The following is a 26,267-nucleotide window of genomic DNA, read 5'->3' as shown; positions in this document are numbered from 1 at the left end:
TTCCTAAACCAAGGTGTTGTGTATTAATGACAAGAGGGCCCTGTCTCCTGATCTGGAGTGCAACAGGAGCCCTGCTGAAAGTAGATGCATGTCATGGCATGGGCTCTGTGGCAAAAGGGGTAGGAGCCAGCATTTTGACAGGCAAAATAGCCCATATGATGAGGTTGCACACCCCCTCTTTCCATATTTTTTTATATCTCCCCTCCTCCCATCTTTCTGTATACTTTGTAAACTGGTCTTTCCACTCCAAAAATATTTTTGTATAGTATCAGAAAAGAAAGAATAGGTTCCCTTCTCTCCTTTGTCTCTATTTTAATTTCTCTCTTTTAGATGGAAAAAACTCTACTGGCAAAAAGGGAGGAAGGGGAAACAATTGAATCAAAAAGAGCAACTGTTCGCTAAAAGAAGAGGTTGTTTCCTGCAGGGGAAGGAGTGAAATCAGAGCTAACCTTGCTAAGCCTTGACACAAAATATTTAATTATGGTTTTTTTTTTATTTTTATATTTATATTTTAATGCATTTATTCTGTTTTCAACCATATTGTGTCATGTTTTCTGTTAGCTGCCATGTATAAAACCAACCTCAGCCTACTTAAGAATAGAGAGGAGGAGAAACCACAGTCACTCATTGAAGCAATGTGATTGGGAACTATTATTATTTTCCTCATCCCACTGTCTATGAAAAGGTGGACTCCATAATGATTTATCCATCAACAGGAGTGATACATCATGTGACAAGTACCAGCTAAGGACATATTATCTTCTTGTAATTGCGACTTGCCAGTCTCTTGTGATACAAACCTTAGAAAGGTGATAAGATTAATGAGTTTTTCAGTGACTTAAAATCTGATCATGTCTTATTTTATCCTAGCCTATCTTAGTGTGATATTCTTAAGGATCACTCTGCTTCTTCTCTCCACTTCCCTTTTGCTCTTTCACTATTCCAAAGTTAAAACTAATTCTAGCTTAGTTCTTGTGGGTTTTTTCGGGCTATATGGCCATGTTCTAGAGGCATTTCTCCTGACGTTTCGCCTGCATCTATGGCAGGCTTCCTCAGAGGTCTGCTGGAGCTGGGAAAAAAGGGGTTTATATATCTGTGGACTGACCAGGGTGAGACAAAAGGCTTTTGTAAGTTGGGCTAGGTGTGAATCTTTTCAACTGACCACCTTGATTAGCATACAATGGGCTGACTGTGCCTGGTGCAAACTCTTAATGAAAGGTGCTTAGATGTCCCTGCCTGTTTTTCTCTCTGCTGTTTTAATTTTAGAATTTTTTAATACTGGTAGCCAGATTTTGTTCATTTTCATGGTTTCTTCCTTTCTGTTGAAATTGTCCACATGTTTGTGGATTTCAATGGCTTCTCTGTGTAGTCTGACATGGTGGTTGTGAGAGTGGTCCAGCATTTTTGTGTTCTCAAATAAGATGCTGTGTCCAGGTTGGTTCATCAGGTGCTCTGCTATGGCTGATTTCTCTGGTTGGAGTAGTCTGCAGTGCCTTTCATGTTCCTGGATTCTTGTTTGGGCGCTGCGTTTGGTGGTCCCTATGTAGACTTGTCCACAGCTGCATGGTATACGGTAGACTCCTGCAGAGGTGAGAGGATCCCTCTTGTCCTTTGCTGAACGTAGCATTTGTTGGATTTTCTTGGTGGGTTTGTAGATTGTTTGTATGTTGTGTTTCCTCATCAGCTTTCCTATGCGATCAGTGGTTCCCTTGATGTATGGCAGGAACACTTTTCCTCTGGGTGGATCTTCATCTTTACTCTTGTGGCTTGTTCTTGGTCTTTCAGCTCTTCTGATGTCTGAGGTGGAATATCCGGAGATATTCCACCTCAGGAGAAATGCCTCTAGAACATGGCCATATAGCCCGAAAAAACCCACAAGAACTGAGTGATTCCGGCCATGAAAGCCTTCGACAATACAATTCTAGCTTAGCTCAGCCTAGCACACTAGAGAGCCTATTTATATCTAATGGAATTCCCATAAACAAAGGTCTATTTTATTTCGTATAGTCATTGATGGCAGTTCCTCCTAATCATAGTAGCTAGTTACTGCATGCATGAATTCTCTATCAAGAAAAAAGAGTTGGGATTTATTACAGTTTTCTTTACTACAACTCTCACAATCCTTGAGTCAGCATGATCTCTTGTAAAACCCCTGATGTACAGAATATCAAATGCACTGGTACAAAGAAATCTGTTTTAATAAATCATTGCCAGGGCACCAGACAATCATTTTGTTTTGTCTCTTAGTATCCCAGAGTGCTCTTATTTTCTGTAAATGTCAACTTGAATTTCAATAGGCAAAGGGCAACATGCAAGATTTTACTTACAAAGTAAAACCATACTGAAAATGAACAAGACAAAGGAAAGGCAAAAGCAGTAATCTTATGCAAAAGGAGCACATATCTTCATGAATACATTATATGGACAGCCTTTTCAAAAGGATACTTAGCTTGATAAGAAAGCAAAAGGCAGCATTGACTTAAAAGATGACCAATATGTCATTTAAATAAATAAACTTGGAAAAGGAGAGAGGTTAAAGGGTTCAACTTGCCATTTCAAATGATGAAGTAAATGAAATGCTGTGTTTGACAAAACTGGAAAGTCAGAGCAAACACCATTCATTAAGCTGAGAAAATATTTGTTTCCTCCCATTTTAAAAAAACCCAACAAGTAGCAAGAGAGCTTTCAAATGTCTTTCTAAGAAACAGTTGAAAGATCAAAGATTAAAACTGGTATTCTCAATAGAACAGAGGATGGCAGCCAATTAACAACACACATTCAATCAACTCATGCAAAGACAAGATAAGGACATAACACCATCCATATGGGAAAAACTGAAAGGCTACAATATACCAGTGAAAAAATTAATGCTGAAACAAGCTATTAAACCCACATTTGAACATTAAAATTTTAAATACACATTTGAACAACTGCAAAACAGCATAGCACTGCTATTTTAAAATACCTATTTTTGAATTCCTCCAGCAAAGGATCACCGCCTTGTCGGGGCGCTGGAGCTTGAGCACCTCAATGATGTCATGAGCGAAACCGTGAAGGGCCACCCAAGACGGGACGGTTGTGGCAGAGAGGTCAGACCAAGCGTGATCCCTGGGGAAGGCAATGGCAAACCACTCCAGTATCCTTGCCAAGAAAACTAAATGGACCAGTACAACCAGAGATATGTCGGTATGCCATTGGAAGATGGGACTCCCAGGTCGGAAGATGGCCAAAATGCTACTGGGGAGGAGCAGAGGATAAGTTCAACTAGCCCCAGATGTGATGACGCAGCTAGCTCAAAGCCGAAAGGAAGGCTAGCGGCCGACGGTACTGGAGGCGAACGACGAATCCGATGCTCTAAAGATCAACACACCATAGGAACCTGGAATGTAAGATCTATGAGCCAGGGCAAATTGGATGTTGTTATTGGTGAGATGTCAAGACTAAAGATAGACATTCTGGGGGTCAGCGAACTGAAATGGACTGGAATGGGCCACTTCACATCAGATGACCACCAGATCTACTACTGTGGACAAGAGGAACATCGAAGAAATGGAGTAGCCTTCATAATTAATAAGAAATTCGCTAAAGCGGTGCTTGGATACAACCCAAAAAATGACAGAATGATCTCAATTCGAGTGCAAGGAAAGCCTTTCAACATCACAGTGATCCAAATATACGCCCCAACCACAGCTGCTGAAGAAGCAGAAGTAGATCAGTTCTATGAGGATCTGCAGGACCTACTGGATAATACACCAAAAAGAGACATTATTTTCATTACAGGAGACTGGAATGCCAAGGTGGGAAGTCAAATGACAACTGGGATCACAGGCAAGCATGGTCTGGGAGAACAAAATGAAGCGGGACGCAGGCTGATAGAATTTTGCCAGGAAAACTCGCTGTGTATAACGAATACTCTCTTCCAACAACCTAAAAGACGGCTTTATACATGGACCTCACCAGATGGTCAACACCGAAATCAGATTGACTACATCCTTTGCAGCCAAAGGTGGCGGACATCCATCCATTCGGTGAAAACAAGACCTGGGGCTGACTGTAGCTCAGATCACGAACTTCTTATTGCCCAATTTAGAATAAAACTAAAGAGATCAGGGAAAATACACAGACCAGTTAGATATGATCTCACTAACATTCCTAGCGAATATACAGTGGAAGTGAAGAACAGATTTGAAGGACTAGATTTAGTAAACAGAGTCCCAGAAGAACTATGGACAGAAGTCCGCGACATTGTTCAGGAGGCGGCAACAAAGTACGTTCCAAAGAAAAAGAAAACCAAGAAGGCAAAATGGTTGTCTGCTGAGACACTGGAAGTAGCCCAAGAAAGGAGGAAAGCAAAAGGAAACAGTGAAAAGGGGAGATATGCCCAGTTAAATGCGCAATTCCAGAGGTTAGCCAGAAGAGATAAGGAACTATTTTTAAATAAGCAATGCATGGAAGTGGAAGAAGACAACAGAATAGGAAGGACAAGAGACCTCTTCCAGAAAATTAGAAACATTGGAGGTAAATTTCAGGCAAAAATTGGTATGATAAGAAACAAAGATGGCAGGGACCTAACAGAAGCTGAAGAGATCAAGAGAAGGTGGCGAGACTATACAGAAGATCTGTATAGGAAGGATAACAATATCGAGGATAGCTTTGACGGTGTGGTGAATGAATTAGAACCAGACATCCTGAGGAGTGAGGTTGAATGGGCCTTAAGAAGCATTGCTAACAACAAGGCAGCAGGAGATGATGGGATCCCAGCTGAACTGTTTAAAATCTTAAAAGATGATGGTGTCAAGGTGATGCATGCCATTTGCCAGCAAATATGGAAAACACAAGAATGGCCATCAGACTGGAAAAAATCAACTTATATCCCCATACCAAAAAAGGGAAATGCGAAAGACTGCTCAAACTTCCGTACAGTGGCCCTTATTTCTCATGCCAGTAAGGTAATGCTCAAGATCCTGCAAGGAAGACTCCAGCAATACATGGAGCGAGAGTTGCCAGATGTTCAAGCTGGGTTTAGAAAAGGCAGAGGAACGAGAGACCAGATTGCCAATATCCGCTGGATAATGGAGAAAGGCAGGGAGTTTCAGAAAAACATCTACTTCTGCTTCATTGACTATTCCAAAGCCTTTGACTGTGTGGATCATAATAAATTGTGGCAAGTTCTTGGTGGGATGGGCATACCAAGCCACCTTGTCTCTCTCCTGAGGAATCTGTACAAGGACCAAGTAGCAACAGTCAGAACTGACCACGGAACAACAGACTGGTTCAAGATTGGGAAAGGCGTACGGCAAGGCTGCATACTCTCACCCAACCTTTTTAACTTGTATGCAGAACACATCATGCGATGTGCGGGGCTGGATGAATGCAAAGCTGGGGTGAAAATTGCTGGAAGAAACATTAACAACCTCAGATATGCAGATGACACCACTCTGATGGCCGAAAGCGAGGAGGAGCTGAGGAGCCTTCTAATCAAGGTGAAAGAAGAAAGCGCAAAAGCCGGGTTGCAGCTAAACGTCAAAAAAACCAAGATTATGGCAACAAGAATGATTGACAACTGGAAAACAGAGGGAGAACCCGTTGAGGCCGTGACAGACTTTGTATTTCTAGGTGCAAAGATTACTGCAGATGCAGACTGTAGCCAGGAAATCAGAAGACGCTTACTTCTTGGGAGGAGAGCAATGTCCAGTCTCGATAAAATAGTAAAGAGTAGAGACATCAGACTGGCAACAAAGATCCGCCTAGTCAAAGCCATGGTATTCCCTGTAGTCACCTACGGATGTGAGAGCTGGACCTTAGGGAAGGCTGAGCGAAGGAAGATCGATGCTTTTGAGCTGTGGTGCTGGAGGAAAGTGCTGGGAGTGCCTTGGACTGCGAGAAGATCCAACCAGTCCATCCTCCAGGAAATAAAGCCCGACTGCTCACTGGAGGGAAAGATACTAGAGACAAAGTTGAAGTACTTTGGCCACATCATGAGGAGACAGCAAAGCCTAGAGAAGACAATTATGCTGGGGAAAGTGGAAGGCAAAAGGAAGAGGGGCCGACCAAGGGCAAGATGGATGGATGGCATCCTTGAAGTGACTGGACTGACCTTGAAGGAGCTGGGGGTGGTAACGGCCGACAGGGAGCTCTGGCGTGGGCTGGTTCATGAGGTCACGAAGAGTCGGAGACGACTGAACGAATGAACAACAACAACATTTTTGAATTCACACTTAGAAATATCCAGATTCAGCGATGTCACAAGATGGCATTGATTAGTCATTGATCAGTCACTGTGCTTAGCCCAAAGTACATCAAAGATTTGTTAGAATCAAGTGGGAATGGGTATATTAGGGAACTAGTTTTCCAGGTTGGTTCTTGTACAAATGAACAAACTCCTCCCATGTGAGAGCGGCAAGAACTTGAGGATGCATATATTACTATCATCCTCATTATTTCTACACTTGAGCTATCCACTTGAGTTTGGTTCCAGGACACCCTGTGGATACTAAAATCTGTGGATATTCAATTCCCAGTATAGATAATGTCCTGGTAAAACTGTATCCCTTATAGAAAATTGCAAAATTAAGCTTTGTTTTTGGGTTTGTTTGTTTGTTTTGTTTTTCAAATGTATTTTCAAGGTGTAGATAGTTAGATTTATGGATACAGAAAGTTCCCTCCTCTTCTTTCCCTCTACAGACTTCAATTATTTTTGCACTTGAACTCAGTTTGCAGCAATGAAAGTGAGGTGAGAACAAAGGGGGAAGTGAGAGGACAAAGAAACTGGGCCATTTTAAAGGATTGAAACTTGGGGACAGCAAAATATTAATTTGGACTGTCCCTGGATGCATCTATTTTGTTTCATGAGTACCATCTTAAATACCATACAGAAGTACTTTTTCACAAGTGTCATTTTAAATGCCATACAGAACTGCTGCTTCATGAATGACATTGTAAATGCCATATGGAACTACTGCTTCATGAATGCCCTCTTAAATGCCATATAGAACTACTACTTCACTAGTGTCATCTTAAATGCCATACAAAACTACTACTTCATGAGTGCCATCTTAAATGCCATACAGAACTACTGCTTCATGAGTATCATGTTAAATGAGAATCATGTTAAATGCCATACAGGCTTCTCCAATTCCCAACCTTCTTCCATGATAATGCCATCTTTAATAATATTAAATGCCACAAAGAGGTTGAAAATAACAAACAAGGTTATACTTCTTCTAAATAAATATCCCATCAGAAGTGATGAAGGCAACCATTGTCTGTCTGTCTCTGTCTCACTAAAAACCTGGATACGACAGGCTTATTGTCCTTTCTCAAGAAAGACAAATCAGGAATTGCTTTAGTTGAGGGGATGAGCAATGATTTTTTTCAGAGAATAATTTCTGTTTTTCTGTACTTTAAAAAGCATAAATGTATTAATCAATTCACTTTAACTTCTGGCTTTTTCTCTCATTACATTTCCCCCCTGACTATACTGATTCCTCAGTAAATATGCAATATCTGGTGACAAACAAAAGAGGCAATGAAAAGAAGACAAAATCACTACTTTAATTTATAAGCAGTAAGAAGCCTCTATCATCATTTCAAAGACTCTCAGCATCAAAAAATTCAAGCATGTATGATACCAAAAGCTCATCCTTTTCATGCAGTATAAGGACCTGGCCTTTTATAGAAGAAAAAGGAAGAAATCAAACACTCTCAGCCATTAAGAAGTTTGAAATTCCCTTTAAGTGGTTTATACCAAACGAGTTTGCTTAAAATAGCCAATATCTTCAGAGGCATACAGTTTGCTTTTAATATATCCTTCTTCTAAACAAGACAATATTAATTTAAACTTGACAATAATTATACAGGTTGAGTATCCCTTTTCTGAAATTGTCCATATGGCTGGCTGAGATAGTGCCACTGTTGATTTCTAATGGTTCATTACACAAAAATAATGTGTTGTGCACAAAATTACTAAAAATACTGTATAAAATCACCTTCAGGCTATGTCAATAAGGATGCACATGAAACACGAATTTTGTTTTAAAACCTGATTCCAACTCCCTCCCTCTCTCTCATTCTCCTGGTCCAAGTCCAGATCCAGATGTACCATCATGATACTTGATACTGCTATCCCAAACAACATTTAAGAAAATTAATCTCAGATGTGAGAAGATGAACAAACTACAGTTTCTAATCACATCAATGATACCCATAGCACTTTGTACTTTCTATACAATATGATTTCTATCATAGTCCTAGACATATAAATACCTTTCAGGCTAAGTTGGGGTTTTGGTTAGAGACTGTTTCCTATCTATAGACTGTTTTGAAAAGAATGCTTTGGCTTGTACTCCTGTTCTCAGTCAGAAAATATTATCCTCATACATTTCTAGCAGGAAACATCTTAACTTTTTTGCACCAAGACTATCTTACATTCTCACGTGAGATTAGAGATACGCAGATGAGATTTTAGAAACAACACACTCCCAATGCCATAGAATGTTCAGGATCAAGATCAGCAAGTTGCTAGAGCATCATACAAGTCCCAGCAATATGTTCAACAGAAACAGTAGCACAATGTAGAAAATAAACTATACCACTACTGTTGCAGACCACCAGTGTCTGCAATCAACATTTTATCTTATTTAGTCTATATAAGCATACCACCAGACGGAATCCATATGCTTTACATATTGCAATTTAAATGCAAAGTTTAGGACTTTACTGCATATTGTTAACAGATGTACCTAGTGTTTGTTCAAGTATTTGTGCTGCATAGATTTCAAGTGGCAGATCTATATGACATTGGAAGCATTTCTACCAATGTTCTGGTATCTGTCTGCCCTATTTCTAAGCTATGTATGGCAAAGTTTCCCTGGTCAAAGCAGCATCTCCTGGAATTACTGGAATTTAAGGTGCTGGTGCTAACCTACAAAGCCCTAAACGGTTCCGGCCCAAAATACCTTTCGGACCGCATCTCGGCCTACGAGCCCACGAGGACCTTGAGATCATCTGGGGAGGCCCTTCTCTCGATCCCGCCTGCCTCACAGGCACGTCTGGCGGGGACGAGAGATAGGGCCTTCTCGGTGGTGGCCCCCCGGCTGTGGAACACCCTCCCTGTTGACATCAGGCAGGCGCCCTCCCTTATGTCCTTTCGGAAGAGCCTGAAGACATGGCTATTCGAGAAGGCATTTAACTAAATGCTACAGCAACTGGAAACGACAAATGGAACGGAATGTAGACTACGAGATTGGTTGATCCTATGATAAGACGAAGCGGATTTTTAGTGTAATTAGGTGATAGTGTATTATTGTTATGTTGTTTATAGTGCCATGGTAGATTATTGTATGATATGTTTGTTTATGTTGTACACCGCCACGAGTCGCCCTAGGGCTGAGAGCGGCGGTTAATAAATGAAGCAAATAAATAAATAAATAAATAAATTACAAAACATCTTCCAGCTCAGAAATTTGCAGTATTTGTTTCTTCCTAATAATCTCTGCATTAAGAAATAAACTGGAGCCTTTCATGGTCCATTGCTAATGCATCAATCACCAAGTATATTTGAATTTATAATAATAAATAATAAAGTTTATTTATACCCTGTCACTATCTCCCCAGTGGGGGCTCGGAGTAGCTTACATGGGGCCAAGCCCAGACAACATTACAATGAAATAAAACAAAAACATAAACGACAATCAACATCATCATCAAAATTACACAGGAAGAAAGAAAAAATATATTTAAAAAACATTCCAGTAACACAAGATTTCTTAAAGCTTGTTAACTGCAGATCATGGATAAAGTGAATTCATTTCCTTTGTAACATACCTATATATTTTTAAAAGGCTAAGTTATATACAAAGGATTTGGCATATAAGCAGTTCAAAATACATTGGATCTCTTCACATAGCTCTTTCCGAAAAGGGAAAGCACCCAGGGTGGCTCGTGGGGCCCTTGTGTACTTTCCCTCCTTCCCCCATCATATGGTGAGGACAGGACAGGGTGCGTTGGCACCCTGTGACTGTCCCCATCAGATGGGAGAAAGGGCAGCAATGTATGGTAATATGCATTGCCCCGCTGCCCTTTCCTCCATCATATGGGGAAAAGGAAAGAAAAGTGAAAGTAGCTCTCCATTAGAAGAGCTACTTGCACTTTCCTACCCATGGAGGTGGAGGAAGTGCCTTTCGGTGCTTCCCCTCCACTTTGGGAGGAATATAGGTGGAGCCTGCTGAGCATTGTCTGCTGATGCTCAGCAGTCCCCATCCCGGCCTGTCAAAAGCAGCAAAACAGAGATGTTTTAGCCCTGTGTAAAGAGGTCAGTAGTCACGTCATTTCAAAACTAGCACAAAATTATTCACAGTATGATTCTAGCATCTTTTTTCTTGGCGGGGGGGGGGGGGGGGGGAGGTTAAACATTATTTCCCAACAGTTTTCTGGTAAACAGTTGGTTTATTTTGAATATAATCAAATAATATATGTCTCCTTAAAAAAGGAATAATATGCTTATCATAAAGTTTAAGACTTTTAAGGCATATTTCTAGCTAAAATGCCATAAAGCATGATGAATACCTGCTCTATCAATTATTATTCATCCCAAGGCAGTGCAATTATTTTCAAAACCACACATTCCTTTAAAATCCAATAAAGCAATTTTTGCTTAATGAATCTAGCCAGTCAGCAGTATTTAGTTTAGCCAACCGTTTTATATTCTGGTTTCAGTCTGAAACATGTTGCTAGGTACAATAATTCCAATGTGACTAAACCTTTTAACTACATAGGCACACAGCCACATTTCTTGTGAGAAGAAAGCAAAATGTAAAGGAATAAATTTGGCTTTTCCTTCTATACAGTCTATGCGATGCTGTGCACCTACCAAAGAAATATGATCTCTAAAGCAATGTTAATATTGGCTTCAAGATGAGTCATGATTTTTTTCTGCACTAATTTTCAATTAAAATAAGCAGTTTTACTATTTATTTTTTTTCAAAGAGATTTGTCTTCTGTATAAAATGATCCACTTAGCAGGTTTAATAACCTATACTCTTTTTATCTACTGGGGAAAATGATTATTTAGTAAATCTCATTGTTAAATGTATGCATCTGATCCTGCTTAAATTATAGAAAATTTCATTCATCTTATGTATTAAAAGTGGTGAATCCTGATGCCAGACTGCTGGATTCATACATTTAGAGCAACTGATGGGAGCAAATCAGGAATCACTGCCATTTGAAATATTGTTGACTACATCAGTGGTTTTCAAATTTGAGGTTTCCAAATCTTTTGGACTTTCAGTTCCCAGAATTCTGGTTTATTAACCAGGCTATCTTGAATATCTAAGCATAGAAGTACAAATGATCAACACTTAAGAAGCTCTGATCTCTGTATAACATTATTGTTGTTTATTCATTCAGTCATTTCCGACTCTTTGTGACCTCATGGACCAGCCCATGCCAGAGCTCCCTTTTGGCTATCACCACCCCCAGCTCCTTCAGAGTCAAGCCAGTCACTTCAAGGATACCATCCATCCATCTTGCCCTTGGTCAGCCTCTCTTTCTTTTTCCTTCCATTTTCCCCAGCAACATTGTCTTCTCTAAGCTTTCCTGTCTCCTCTTTGCCTCTAATATCCTTCCCTCCAATAAGCAGTCAGGCTTTATTTCCTGAAGTATGGACTGGTTGGATCTTCTCGTGGTCCAAGGCACTCTCAAATTTTTCCTTCAACATCACAGTTCAAAATCATCTATCGCCCTTCACTCGGACTTCCTTGTGTTCCAGCTCTCACATCCATAGGTTACTACGGGGAATACCATTGCTTTGATTATGCGGATCTTCATTGCCAGTGTGATGTCTCTGCTCTTCACTATTTTACCGAGATTGGTTATTGCTCTCCTCCCAAGAAGTAAATGTCTTCTGATTTCCTGGCTGCATCTGGAGTAATCTTTGCACCTAGAACTACAAAGTATGTCATTGCCTCCATGTTTTCTCCCTCTACTTGCCAGCTATCAATCTGTCCGGTTGCCATAATCTTGGGTTTTTTAAATGTTTAACTGCAACCCAGCTTTTGCACTTTCTTCTTTCATTTTGATTAGAAGGCTCCTCAGCTCCTCCTCGCTTTTTCCATCAAAGTGGTATCATCTGCATATCTAATGTTGTTAATGTTTCTTCCAGCAATTTTAACTTCAGCCTTGGATTCATCAAGCCCTGCACATCACATGATGTGTTCTGCATACAAGTTGAATAGGTTGGGTGAGAGTATACAACCCTGCCATACGTCTTTCCCAATCTTGAACCAGTCTGTTGTTCCATGGTCAGTTCTTACTGTTGCTACTTGGTCATTATATAGATTCCTCAGGAGAAAGACAAGGTAATTTGGTATCCTCATACCACCAAGAACTTAGCTGCAATTAACAATACTTTTTCTTTTCACATATGGGCACTTCTGAGTGCCTCAATATTTAAGTTCTACTAGAAGCATGGTTCATATCTTTAGATAAATTGGAACCAACAGGTTTATTAATGTGGACTGGGGTACATTAGAGCGGATGTCAATAAAGCTAGAATGGAATAGAATACAAAGAATGTGCCAAACAAATCAACCAATACAAAATTGTCTTAGCTACAACATCTAAAATCTCTTAAGGTTTAAAACTACACCTTGTTCAACAAAATTGATATTTGGGGTACACTGGAACCATCTACTTGTTTTAGCAAAAATCTGACTACTACAGTTAAATACTGCTCCTTGTGACATATGATATGAGCCTACCTAGAACTCATACTTTTCTGGTTAAATGTATCAATAATTTACTATTATATTTAAAAATATCTTTGCTATATTTATCAATGCATATTTTCTTTTTCAACTACCATATATTCCTGAAACTTGGGATTTAACTCAAGGTGAGTATAATTGGATCCCATGTCCTCTTATCAAAGCCAACAGACTCCAGTCTTGAAAAGACAAATATTTATTATCTATTGTTCAATAGTCAGATGATCTTACTGTTTTACCCACACATACATACATAGTCAACATATGTCAACACCAAGGAAACATTTTATAGACATATGGTCAGCTAGCATTAATGTATAAAACTACTTAACATTGATAATCCCCCATTTTCTTACTTTTTATCACTCCTTCTAATAATCCAGTAAAATATATTAAATCACATATAATCACAAATGAAAAAGAACACTTTCTAACAAGTAGATACAGATACAGTTTTGATTAAATTTAGTTTCGCAAAGACGCAATCTGCAAGCAATCTATTATAATAAACATTTGTTGTTAAAAGTATGATAAGACGAAAAACCCTCCACTATCAAACTGACTAAAGGAGAGGGTTATCTTCAACAGAGAGGATCAAAAAGAGCTTACATATGACATACTTTAGTTTCACAAATCAGAAAGTGACAGATATGAATGAAATAGATCTCTTAACAAAAAAAGGTTAACACATAACAGTGTTCTGTGCACAGCTATACATTGCGACTTACATTCTCTGGAGCAAGCTGCATTTTTCTTCCTTGATTAGATGCTCATGGCCTGGCAAAGTAATATATGGTTTTTCCAAGATTCTGAGTCTAAACTGTCTTTGCTTTCATGCTTATTCCTCTCCCTATTCAACCAGTGTTGTTTCTGAAAAAATCTTGTTTATGTCTAAACACAGAGGAAACAATTAGATTGTTGTAGATGTTGTCCCTGCTTTCTAGCCACTCCCTTCGTCAAGGCCTTTTCCCAGTCTCTCAGACCTAATTCTGAATACATGCTTGTTCATGACCCAGCCACCAGTTCCATCATCTTCAATCATCCAAATCTTTCCTGTTCTCGCCACAATGTCCCGCCATTTCTTTCTTGCAATGTCTGGAACTTAACTGACTATCTCACTGATTTCTTTGTATGCATTGTTCAAATCCACCCTGTTTTTGACACATTTATTTCACCAACTCTAACAAAACCTAACTGGGTAATTAAGGGATCATTTCCTCACATTTACCCCAGTCTTTATTTACCTTTTCTTCTTCTGATGCTTCAGAAGAAGATCCATCTCAATTTTTCATTTTTAAGATCCACCGATAAGCAGTCAGACTTCTACTATTGCTGTCATAAGTAAGCAAATAAATAAATAAATAAATAAATAACTATTTTTGGTTTTCTACAGAGAATTGTAGAATTTCCTTCTTTGGGTAAAAAATCAAAAATCCATAGCCAGTATACCTGTGAGTGCACTATCATGTTTACCATATGCCCCTACTTCTTCCAGAGGCTAGGGTTGCCTCTTCACTACAGAATGAATGTGATTTGACACCATTTTAATTGCCATGGTTCAATGCTATGAAATCCTGGTCTTTGGCAGAAAAGGCTACAGCTCTTTTAGACTACAACTCCCAGGATTCCATAGTACCGATCATAGCAGTTAAAGTGGCTTCAAATTACATTAGTTCTACAGTGTAGATGCACACTAGATTTTGCAATCTAGATGCTTTGAGCTGGAATACACTATGCACAAGAGATCTACCAAGAATAGGATACACTGCAAAAATGTTCCACAGGAGTGGGAGCTGTTATATGTATGCCACAATATAGTCAATGCATGAGAACAAGAATGTTCAAAGACATTTTGCTGCGTATGGTGAGGGATTCCTCAATTCTATACAGTATATCATTATTAAATTGACTTCCAGATGAATCCTAATTCAATTCTGAATCCTAACTTAGCATGGGAAAATGCAGGTTAATCTAGAGCTTTTTTTAAAAAAAAAAAAAAAAAAACAGGGACCACTCTTCAACATTAGTACCAAAAGGTTTAAGAATCAGTTTTTGGTCACCTTTAGATTCAGTTTGGTTATTTGGGGGGCTGATTCAGAAAACTGCATTGGGCAGACCACCTCAGCTCAAGTTTCCAATACAGAACATATGCCATCCAGTAGTCACCATCTGCTCACCCACAGAAAACCATATTTAATAAGCCCCAGCACTATAAGAGGGTTTTGTGAAACCAGTCGATCTTGTTGCAATGGTGTGGTAACAGTGAGGCTGTGGACCATATTTTAGTTCTTGAGGACTGCTGCTGGTCCAGGGACCACAAGTTGGGAACCACTGATCTAGAGGGTACAAAGTAGGGAGCCTTCTGTAAGCAGGTTCTTTTTCTTCCAGCAGGTATAAGGGACTTGCTGCTCTGGAAGTGTGGGCGGAATTCTATGGGGAGGGGGATTGTGAGTTTTAAAGCTATTTTAAGTATATTTATTATATTTTAATCTGTTTTTATCTTAATCCACACTGTATTCTTTAATTTTTTAAAGTATTACACTTTTTAAACAAAGATCAAAGTGTGGAATTATTAATAGCCACCTTGAGTCCCCACGGGGAAAATGGCAGGGTATAAATAATGACAATAATAAATAAAATAGGGCATTCACAATTCTATCCAATACCAGATGGGAATAAATGGAAGGCTCTTCTGTTCTCTCCACAACCAACAGCTCTGCATTTGCTACACCCTAACCTCACATAATGGAATGGGAGCCACTGATATCAGGCCAAATAAAAGATGAGGAACACTGGAATCTCCGCGTGGTTTGGACTTCAACTTTTGGGAAACCAATTGTGGGAGCTGCAGCCTAAAACCAAAGGTCTTCTATCAATAAGTCCTACTCTGCTGTAAAGTAGCAGCCTGGATTTTTGTCAGTGCAGAAAACTTATAGCATAATTATAAAACTTGAATTATATTCATATATGTATATTAAATAAAGTAATACAATCACACCTAGTTCACTGAAAGCAGATGTTCTCAAAAGCTTAAAGTCATTAAACCAAAAGGAACTTTGTATATTTCAACAATACTGCCAATCTAATGAGAGACAGACTATAGATTTATTTTCTTCCCATTGCAATTAGTTGCAGTGAAACCAGAAAAATGCTGGCACTGCAGGTGTATTGAAGGCACTGTGCAAAACTGAGACAGCCGACTGCACTACATATATTGATAATTTCAGCTGTAGTAATGGGCTGCAAAAGAAACCCTGCTAAATTTTCCCTCAACTAGGATAATTGAAATTGAAAGGAAATGAAAATCTAGCCTCCAAGCAAAAAAATGTATAATAAAATATGGGAATGATACAGAAATCAAGGAAACAAACAGAATGGCTGTACTGCTGACATTTTCTATAGCAGTAAGTCTCTGAAAATTAGCATTCAAAGGATGGAAAGGCTAAAACTGCAAGCTCGCAAATGTCCGTTAAAAACTTGCCTTTTATCATCTTTTTTATTGTAAAAAAAGCATTTTATTCCAAACATTTTTAATTCAACAAGTAGAAAATGTAAGTGTTCATGTTTCAAATGCAGATTAAGACTAATAAAAAAGAACAAACAAAAAAACCAAAGCAAAGTCATATTTTTATTCAGTGACTGTTCGCTAAGTGCTTGCATATTTGGACCAAATAATGTTTGTAATAATATTGTTCCCTACTTATGGATATGCATAAATTGAGATTATAGAAAGCAATATCCCAGTTACTTTGGAATCTATGATGAAGCTACTCTTCCATACGGTTTTTCTTCAGTGACAGATTAGTACTGCTTACAATTAAATCCATGCTATTATACTTTACTAATATTTTTATTAATTCCTGGTTTCTCCACAGTCCATGACACAAGGTAGCTTAAAGAGGTTAAAACAGAAATAGCTTGAAAATCTGTATCGTAAAAAATCTAAAGATGCAAGTAACCTAATAGTAGAATTGAATGCATGCCCATTAAAAGTAACATACCAGGAGATTCTGATTGGCCTTTTCCTCTGAGAAATCTTTGCTCAAAGACCTGCCAAAACAAGATCATCACCTGGCTACAGAAGGACAAGAAGAAGGCCCATAAGCTAACTTCGACAGGGAGGAACTTCAAAATCCTTATTCCATTGGGGTATACTCCATTTATATCAGTATGCATCCTGTATTTGTTTTAGGACTAGATGCGTACAGTATTCAGATGGGATGCATATGTTTTAAAAATGCTGTGCCTTAAATTATAAAACCACAGAAAGCTAGCTCCTTCCAATATGTTTGAATGCCACACTCCCCCCCACCACCCGGCCCTAATATTGTGCTGTGACATAGCCTGGAAGTCTTGAACTACCACCCTCATGAGATTTTAGTTGACAAAATGCATACTAATTTACCATCACACATTAAAAACAGCACCTCAAAATTGTATTAAATTAAAAATAACATGATTAGAATCCCCATGTGTCATTACTCAATTTCTGTGATATTTTGCAGATAGATTCCAATGGACTACTGACAGAATGGAACAAACATCATGTGATAGGATCTGATGGGAATCACATCCATAGAATCTCAGAAATTGATTATATCCCGATATGATGAGGTCCAGAGAGAGCCATCTCTTGTGTTCCCAATAAAACTACCTGCCACACTGAAAGTTCCCAAAACATAGGCAGGCTCATATGGCAGAAGCAGGACCTGAGATGTACTGATTTGAATTGACTTGGTCCCAGAACCAGACTGGCAGTAAGCAGAGCTACTGCAACAAGGGAGATGTGTAGTTCTCTGTAGTCAGTACAAGTTAACAGTCTGGCTCCAGGTCTTTGTACTAACTGAAGTTTCTAAACACTTTTAAAACACAACACTGCATATAGTGCATTATAGTAAAGTAAATGGGAGGTAACCTAGAACCTCATCAGATGGAAATCCTCCCATTTCCACATACTTCAAAGACATTTCAGGGACGAAATGCCACTGAGCCCTTCACACGACATAAAACTACTTCCAGTTGTCATGCATTGCACTTCATCCCTGAAATTGAGTAGAAGTTTAGAGAAAATGAGAGGGACAGGAGATGGTGAGACACTCATCTTCTGAGCTCCCAATGGAAGAAAATTATTAAAATCACATGGGATGGAATCTGACTGATTCGCCAGTGATGTGGAAGAATGGGCATTCCTCGCCCCTTTGGCTTTCACTGCATTTTCGCCTTAATAGTAATATAGGCCCAAGCTCTTACTATCTTTTTAACATAACAGTGGTCAAATGGAGGGAAGGAAAAAGATTTCCTTTCATTTTCGACAGTCTTTTGGACTATTTATGACCAAACACACACACATAAAAGATTACAAATCTATTTCATTTTGGATTTAACTCTACAAAATCAAGGTACTGGAAGCAAATGTTTATATCTTCATAGTTGTATCCCATGATTAATAACGGTATCATACAATATCACAATCTGCATACCAACCTTCAGGTTATCAGCTTAAAAAAACAGATTTTTAAAGTAGTGATGGGAGTTACTTTATCTAAAGAAAGACTCCTAAATACCTATGCCTCCTATGCGCATTGATATATTTGAAACAATATGGTCTGCAGTTACTCTTATTTAAACCAACTATAAAAATCCAGGATACAAAATATCTAGAATGTTTTTCTCTATTAATTTTCCTTTTTTAAAAAAACAGCATAGAAGAACCAGATGTAAAATGGAATCAAGATTTAGCACAAGACAATAAAATTGCAGGATAAAATCGATCTAATGGAAGCAATTATCAGAGGTTTTTAGAACTAACAGATGTTAGAAAAGAGTTATAAAAACTGAAAACTAATAAAGAAAGTGTAACAATAAAAGGCATAGCTAGATGGCCTTAAATGGCAAAGGCTTTAACGATCTCTTTCTGGTGATTTTTGTATTATATTGGAGGAAGCCCACATTGTTATTGAATTGTTCATAACCCACTGGATGCCCACGAGGTCTCTTCCAACTCTATGATTCCATGATATTTTCCATCCTGCCCTTCCTCTTGGCTCAAAACAGTAATACATGGGTATTGTTATGACACAGGCTGAATATCAAGGATGGCAAGCACATATATCTCTTGAAAAATGTTTTGTATGAGTGCAACTGTGGCTGGTGAATTCCATATCACTAGGTATGAAATCCACACTTGGTTTGAAGTCAAACTTAAAAAGAACTGTCCAAGGTGCTAGTTTTGATATTCTGGGTCTTGAACAGTTCCCTTATAGTTAAAATCTAAAGTTACTGTATCACTCACTTGCATGGAAGCCTTCAGCTACCATTGATCGAATAAATAATTCGCTGATGTGGAAATGCAACTTTTCACCTGATGTTTAGCAAAATGCATTTCACTGTGCAGCCCATTTTTTTAAAGGAATTGCATCACATAGTGTTTAAACAAGTGATAGAAGTGCAGCAACCACTTTCTCACTAATTACCAAGAGCTCATGGGAATAGGGATGAAACTGCCAATGTAATGAGAAACAGATGGTCAGCAGTGATATTCAGGCAGGCAGATAACATTTACCAAACAGAGAATCAGTCTTAGGAATTAAATTCAACAACATTTCAGTGATTTTATTGCACAGGGCAAGATATTTGAACAGGACAGGGGGACTGTAATCCATAAGAGGGTAATTCACTGTTCACAAAACATTTATTAAAATTTTCTCTGATCCTTCTAGATTTGTATGCAATAATGTTGACTTTGCAGTTCAGCCCTTTAAAACTCTCATTTGCAAGGACAGGAAAAGATACTGCTATTTAAACCCATCTCTTAAATCTGACACCAACATGGAATTCAGAGGCTGGAGCAAAAATAGTACATTTATAGCTTCTTTGCAATAAACTACACTGATAGACATTTAATTGAGCAGCTCATCAGATTATCCTGAAATGAGTCTGTGACAACTGTCAAAACCATTATATGGAAAGAGATGATGCAGTAATGTGGGAAAGGTCTAAACCGGAAGTGGTTTAGCTGGAAAATACAGTTGTTTTTTCAAGCTGGTCAGTGGGCACCGTTCCTGGAGAAGGGAAATCACTGTCTCTCATGCACATGTAGTTGAAGATAAGCTATGCCGTGAAACAAAAACTGCAGTACATTTAAACTCTATTCCAAAGGTCCTCAAACTTTGTAAACAGAGGGCCAGGTCACAATCCCTCAATCTGTTGGAGGGCCGGATTATAATTTGGAAAAAAAAACATGAATGAATTCCTATGCACACTGCACATATTTTATTTGTTGTGCAAAAAAAACCACTTTAAAACAATACAATAATTAAAATTAACAATGTTAAGAAATATAAACTTATTGGTTTTTCTATGGGAAGTGTGGGCCTACTTTTGGCTGATGAGATAAGATTGTTGTTGTTGTTGTTATGTGCTTTCAAGTCGTTTCAGATTTAGGTTGACCCTGAGCGAGGGCCAGGTAAATGACCTTGGAGGGCCGTATCTGGCCCTCGGGCCTTAGTTTGAGGACCCCTGCTCTATTAAAAAATCAATTTATTGCTGATATCTGAGAGCAAAATTAATCCAAATATTGATAATGGACATTGTTGTTTGAAAGCTTCTCCAACTTCATTTTCTAATAACCTGTTTCATTGCATTATGGTGAAAACCAAACAGTGACAGCACTTAACAAACTAATTTTGAACCTTCCAGGCTGCTACTGAACATGCCAATAATAAGAAATTTTGTTAGGATATCATATTTTTGTTTTTCTCTGTATATATCCAATGACTACAGATATAAAACACGAGGTTCCAAAATTAAAACATAATGAGATATATTAAATTGTTAAAACTGACTTGAATTAAAAGCAATTCAAAAACACATTAATAAAAATATAGAACCCTAATTAAAATCCTGATAAACCTGTTAATGGTCAAAGCTGATTCAAATAAATGGATTTTTTTCTTCTGCAGAGAAGAAATAGATGCAGAGAGCCTAACCAAGAAGGTCTTACTACAGTCACCCAGCAAATATGAGAGTGGCAGAATCAAGAACCCACCAATAATTGCTGGAAGCCCAAGGAACCTTGTATAGGATAAGAGCATCTTTTGAATAGCTTGGACATAACTTGCTAAAACGGAAGTTAAACCTTCTTTAATCATTTAATGTTCTTTATTTTTGGATCTACCCCTCAAAATGAGGTTTTACCTGTCTGCATCCACAGTGACATCATGTACCCCTCTTTGGATGACATCTCGGGAGGCAGCTATATCTGGTATTCGGTTCAAACTCCTTGTATACAGGTTGAGTCCTCCATCTGTCATGTAACTGAAAATAAAAACATAATAACTCATAAGAAAATTCAACCATCTGGTGCTACTTATTTATATTGTACAGTCAAAGTAGCACTTTTACAAAGCTAAAGAAAGAAATGACATGTTTGTTCCACACAATTTATAGTCTAAAGCAGGATTTGCAAACCTGTCAAAGTAAGCATCATAAAAGCCAAACTAGATGTAATGTGATGTAGCCAAACAGGATCTGATATAGCTTTAAAATGTTAATTTGAGTTAGAAGTCCAGTGCTAGAAGGGAGAAAATTACAAATATTTGAGGGGGGGGGGATTGAGAGAATTAAAAAATGTGGAAAAACAAAGATGTTTCTCAGTGTTGGATACCCCTGATGAGGAAAATGTAGAACTAAGATTGCTGCACACCGCACACTGCACTTACTTTATAATCCTACATACCTCCTGCCACATCAGCACTTTTAATCTTGTACCCATTACTCTGACCTGGCCCAGTTTTATATTGTCTTGATGTCTTGATGTATTGTTGTTGCTGTTGTTTATTTCTGCTTAACTGTTTTTAATTTGCTGTAGGTATTGTACTGTTGTATTGTGTTTTGAGGCCTTGGCCTATGTAAGCCGCATCGAGTCCTGCGGGAGATGCTAGCGGGGTACAAATAAAGTAATAATAATAATAATAATAATAATAATAATAATAATAATAATAATAAAATTCTGGATTCTTTAGAGTTTGGGAGTTATTCTTCGCAAAAATAAAATTCTGCACAGAAAACATTTTTTTTGTAAACAATACAGTTTTGTGCCAGATCATCATTTTCTCTGCAGAATATGCCTCAACCTGTGCAGACAATGCTGATTTATGTGCAACAACAACAACAAAAACCCATGTGAATTCTGAACAGAAGTTCAAAACTGTGAGGAATTTGAATAATTTTCAAAAACTTTCTAACAGAAGAAAAAACATTGCTATAATTACTTGTTTCTTCCCTTGAGAATGAAACTAGCAGAGAATCACATTTTACTTTAACATTTCTAGGGATTAAAAGGACCCAGAACAAGTTGATACAGCCATCTCAGCTCAATATTAGAGAGAGAAACTTTCAAGTCTACCCAGGGTTTCTTTTTTGGATAGCTCTTGCCAGGCAATGTTAATCATTTGTATGATATTCCATGGAACAAATAGCAACTTTGGTGATGTAATTTTAGTGGTAGGAGAAATGTTTATTCTTCCTTTTTACTGTAGCAACTAGGAAGTATTAGTGAGTATCCTAGAGAGAGAAACAAAGTAGCCATTTTCTGTAAGTGGAGCTTCTCTATGCAATTTTCAAGTACTGCTTTCAAATCCCACAGACAGATCCTTTACTTTAGAAAGAAACTCTCTGTGTGGACATAGAAACAGACATGATGGTGGTGGGTGACATGCATGCTCCTCTGCCTCAAAGATGATGATGATGATGATGATGATGATTTTTATTATTGCTGTCAGAACTATTGGAACAGGTTTATTGGAAGAATTCAAAATGCTACCCTATTGCTTCTTTCATTTACGCAAAATATTAAAATAAGCAGAGAGTCAATGGTTGGCACTGAATCTCTTGGCCTAATTCACTTCTAATTTATATAGAGATTGGCTAGGAGAAGTTTTCTGGGATCATTGGAGCAAATCCTACATAAGCCAAAGTCCCTGACATCTCCAAGTGAGACTAGAAAAGTACGATATGTTGGAAAGCCACTACCAGTTAAGCAGGATAATACTGAGTTAGATGGAGCAATGGTCTGGTTCACTATAAAGCAGATTCTTGTGGATTAAAGATTTTTTTCCCTATGAAATTAATCCATGCATGTCCTGCAAATGCACCCACATTTCATGTGATAAATTAGGGTGCATCTACACTGTAAAATGCATGCAGCTTGACAACACTTTAATTGCCACGTCTCAATTCTACGGTATCATGGGAGTTACATTTTCACAAAATCTTTAGCCATCTCCGTCAAAAAAAAATGCTAAAGCCTCACCAAACTTTATATACCTATTATATATGGTCTTTTAACGAATTTCAATATTTTAATATTTAATTTTTAACTTGTAAATTATTTGTTTTTAAAACCTTATACTTTTATTAATGCTATCATATAGTTTTTAATATGTATTTTAAAAAAATATTATGTTAGATGCCTTCAGTCCCATAGTAGGTGAAAAGTGGGATAGAAATGATCATGATTATTTATATCTCGTATCAGGAGTGAACCAATGCATTTGAGAAAACACAAAGTTTAAAAACTTGGCATTCTATTAAATGTCCTTTGACCAGTAGCTGGCCACTTGGAGTGCCTCTGGTGTTGCTATAAGAAGGTCCTCCATTGTGCATGTGGCAAGGCTCAGGCTGCATTGTAATAGGTGGTCTGTGCTCTTCTCCACACTCACATGTCATGGACTCCACTTTGTAGCCCCATTTCTTAAGGTTAGCTGTGCATCTCATGGTGCCAGAGCGCAGTCTGTTGTCCAGTCCTCTGTATGCCCAGGAGGGAGTCTCTCATTCGATATCAGCCATGGATTGAGGTGCTGGGTTTTAGCCTGCCACTTTTGGACTCTCACTTACTGAGATGTTCCTGTGAGTATCTCTGTAGATCTTAGAAAACTATATCTTGATTTAAGGCTTTGGCATGCTGGCTGATATTCAAACAGGGGATGGGCTGGAGATGTCACTGCCTTGGTCCTTTCATTATTAGCTGCTACTCCCCAGAGGATGTCAGGTGGTGCAATACTGGCTAGACAGTGAATTTCTCCAACAGTGTAGGGCACAGACAGCCTATAATGCAGCATGTCTCACTAAAAGCCACATACATTTTTTTAGCATGGTGAGATGTGTTCCATGCTGGGCATGTGTACTCAGCAGCAGAGTAGCAAAGCGCAAGGGCAGATGTCTTCACTGTTTCTGATTGTGATCCCTTGGTTGTGCCAGTCAACTTTTATATGACATTGTTTCTAGCACCCACATTTTGCTTGGTATTCAGACAGTGCTTCTTGTAGGTCACAGAACAGTTCAGGGTAACTCCCAGGTATTTGGGTGTGTTGCAATGCTCCAGTGGGATTCCTTCCCAGGTAATCCTCAGAGCTCGAGATGCTTGTCTGTTCTTAAGATGAAAAGCACATGTCTGTGTCTTAGATGGATTAGGAATCAGCTGGGTTTCACCTGTAATAGGCACTAAGAGCGCCTAAAGCTTTGGAGAGCCTCTGTTCGACCATCTCAAAGCTCCCTGTTTGAGTGGTGATGGCACAATCGTCAGCATAGATGAAACTCTCTGTCCCTTCTGGCAGTGGCTGATGTGTAAATGTTGAACATTGTGGAGCAGCACGCTCCCCTGAAGCAGGCTGTTCTTCTGTTTTCGCCATCGGCTTCTCTGACCCTGGAATTCAACAAAAAGCTCTTGTTTTGTAGCAGATTTCGTATGAAGCAGGTGAGGTGTTAGTTCTTTGTGATACTATAAATTTTCCTCGGGAGAAGGCAATGATTTACAGTGTCATAGGCTGCTGTCACATCTATGAAGACATCTCCTGTAATCTGCTGCCTTTCATAACTGTCCTCTATGTGCTGAGTCAGTTTCAACACTTGTGACATGCAACTTTTGGCTTTCCTGAAGCCAGCTTGCTGTGGTATCATAAATGGGTCTATTTGGGTCATGATGATAGCACTTCATCAGTCAATGACCTCTATGAGTGACATGTATGCTAAAACTGTAAGCAAGTACAACAGTGCATGTGATACATGCATTTAAGCATTATGCGGTCCACATGGAATGCTTACACTGCAAAGGGCATAGAGTCACAAAATTAGGAGGGCAGCTATGTAGATATAATAGTGCCTTGTGATCTATTGACATGAATATAAGTTTTGCTACCACAGCTTTATGGTTGGACATTTTTTTTGTTTCACTTTCTTTTGATGTTTATTATTAGCTGGTTTAGTCCCTAGAGACTGTGGGTTTAGTCATGGGAATAACCCTGTGAGTGAAATGGGTAATGGGTTTATCTTATATCTATGAATTCTCTAAAGCTCAAACATGGAAATCAACTTCACTAGAATAATATTAGATTAAGAGAGGGGCTCTAGCAAGAATTTATTTTCAATGTGATACAATATTCTTTTATAAATATATATATTGTATATTGTGATTTACAGGGTAAATGAATAATGAATTGTAGCTTTCATTTGTATACTACAAACTCAAGAAAATGAAAGAGAAAAGCAAGCCCTATACTTGAAGGCATTTTGCTTTTTTATTTTTGGTTAATGCACTAATGGAGAAGTTGAACATATGAAACAGGCATCATGTTAATTCTTAATTACTACTGGATTCTCATTTCCCAAGTGTTTAAAGCAATTAAAATGGGAATGGAAGAGGAAAAAGTGATAAGAATTAACATGCCCGAATAAACCATTAATTTTCAGTGCTTATTATTCGTTTTTTCAATATTTTTTAAAAAAACCAAACCAGAAAGTGTACTCAAAAATGTTCTGGTCAAGAGCACTACTGCCTACTAATGTTTTTCAAGGATTTCTCATTACCTGTGTCAAAAAAGATAACTTAAGTTATTCTCTGGGGTGATAAATTAATTGGTACATTTTAAAAGACATGTAACACCCAAAAGAATGCAACAGAAGGAAAACATTTCAGGAAATCAACATGGAATGCATTTTACATGTTAAGAACATAAAGATGTCTGTCTACTACATCTACTGGATGAGACAACAGACTATCTAGTTCATAATTTTGTTTTCTCAGTAATCAAAGAAAACATACCAATGGGAAGCCCAAATGTAGCACACAGTGACAGTGTTATATTTCAATTTGTGTTCTCCAAGAATTCGAAGGCTTCTGACACTAGATATATATAGTCATGATGAACAACAGTCATTAAAAGCAATACTTTTTATGTATAGATTCAAATTATTTTGAAGACTTTACAGTTGCAATACTGTTTGGATCAAGAAGTAATATCAGGGTAGTAGAGATTCTTTTTTAAAGCATAGTTTCACATGCCACCAACCAAAAACAGAGCTACACAATTGTGATTTGGGAACTACTCAGAATCACAGACTCCCATTATATAACTAGAAATCATGGATGAGTAGATAAATGTGAGTAATGAAACATGGGTTGGATACTTGAAGATTTTTACAAATTAATTCTGCACAAGCCTT

At 38.2% G+C, this 26,267-nt stretch overlaps 1 protein-coding gene across 17 annotated transcripts in view; it reads right to left on the bottom strand.

Moving 5' to 3' along the window:
• Window positions 1-26,267, bottom strand: part of NAV3 (neuron navigator 3) — a 619,870-nt gene that overhangs the window by 115,143 nt on the left and 478,460 nt on the right. For all 17 annotated transcript variants that reach the window (XM_060777419.2, XM_060777418.2, XM_060777420.2 and 14 more), the window contains one exon: window positions 20,964-21,083. In XM_060777419.2, the coding sequence (XP_060633402.2) occupies window positions 20,964-21,083 (120 nt within the window). The remainder of the gene's footprint in view (window positions 1-20,963; window positions 21,084-26,267) is intronic.

This window comes from Anolis sagrei, chromosome 5, assembly GCF_037176765.1.
Source record: "Anolis sagrei isolate rAnoSag1 chromosome 5, rAnoSag1.mat, whole genome shotgun sequence".
NCBI classification, from domain to species: Eukaryota; Metazoa; Chordata; class Lepidosauria; order Squamata; family Dactyloidae; genus Anolis; species Anolis sagrei.
This window is presented reverse-complemented; position numbering and strand designations above follow the sequence as displayed.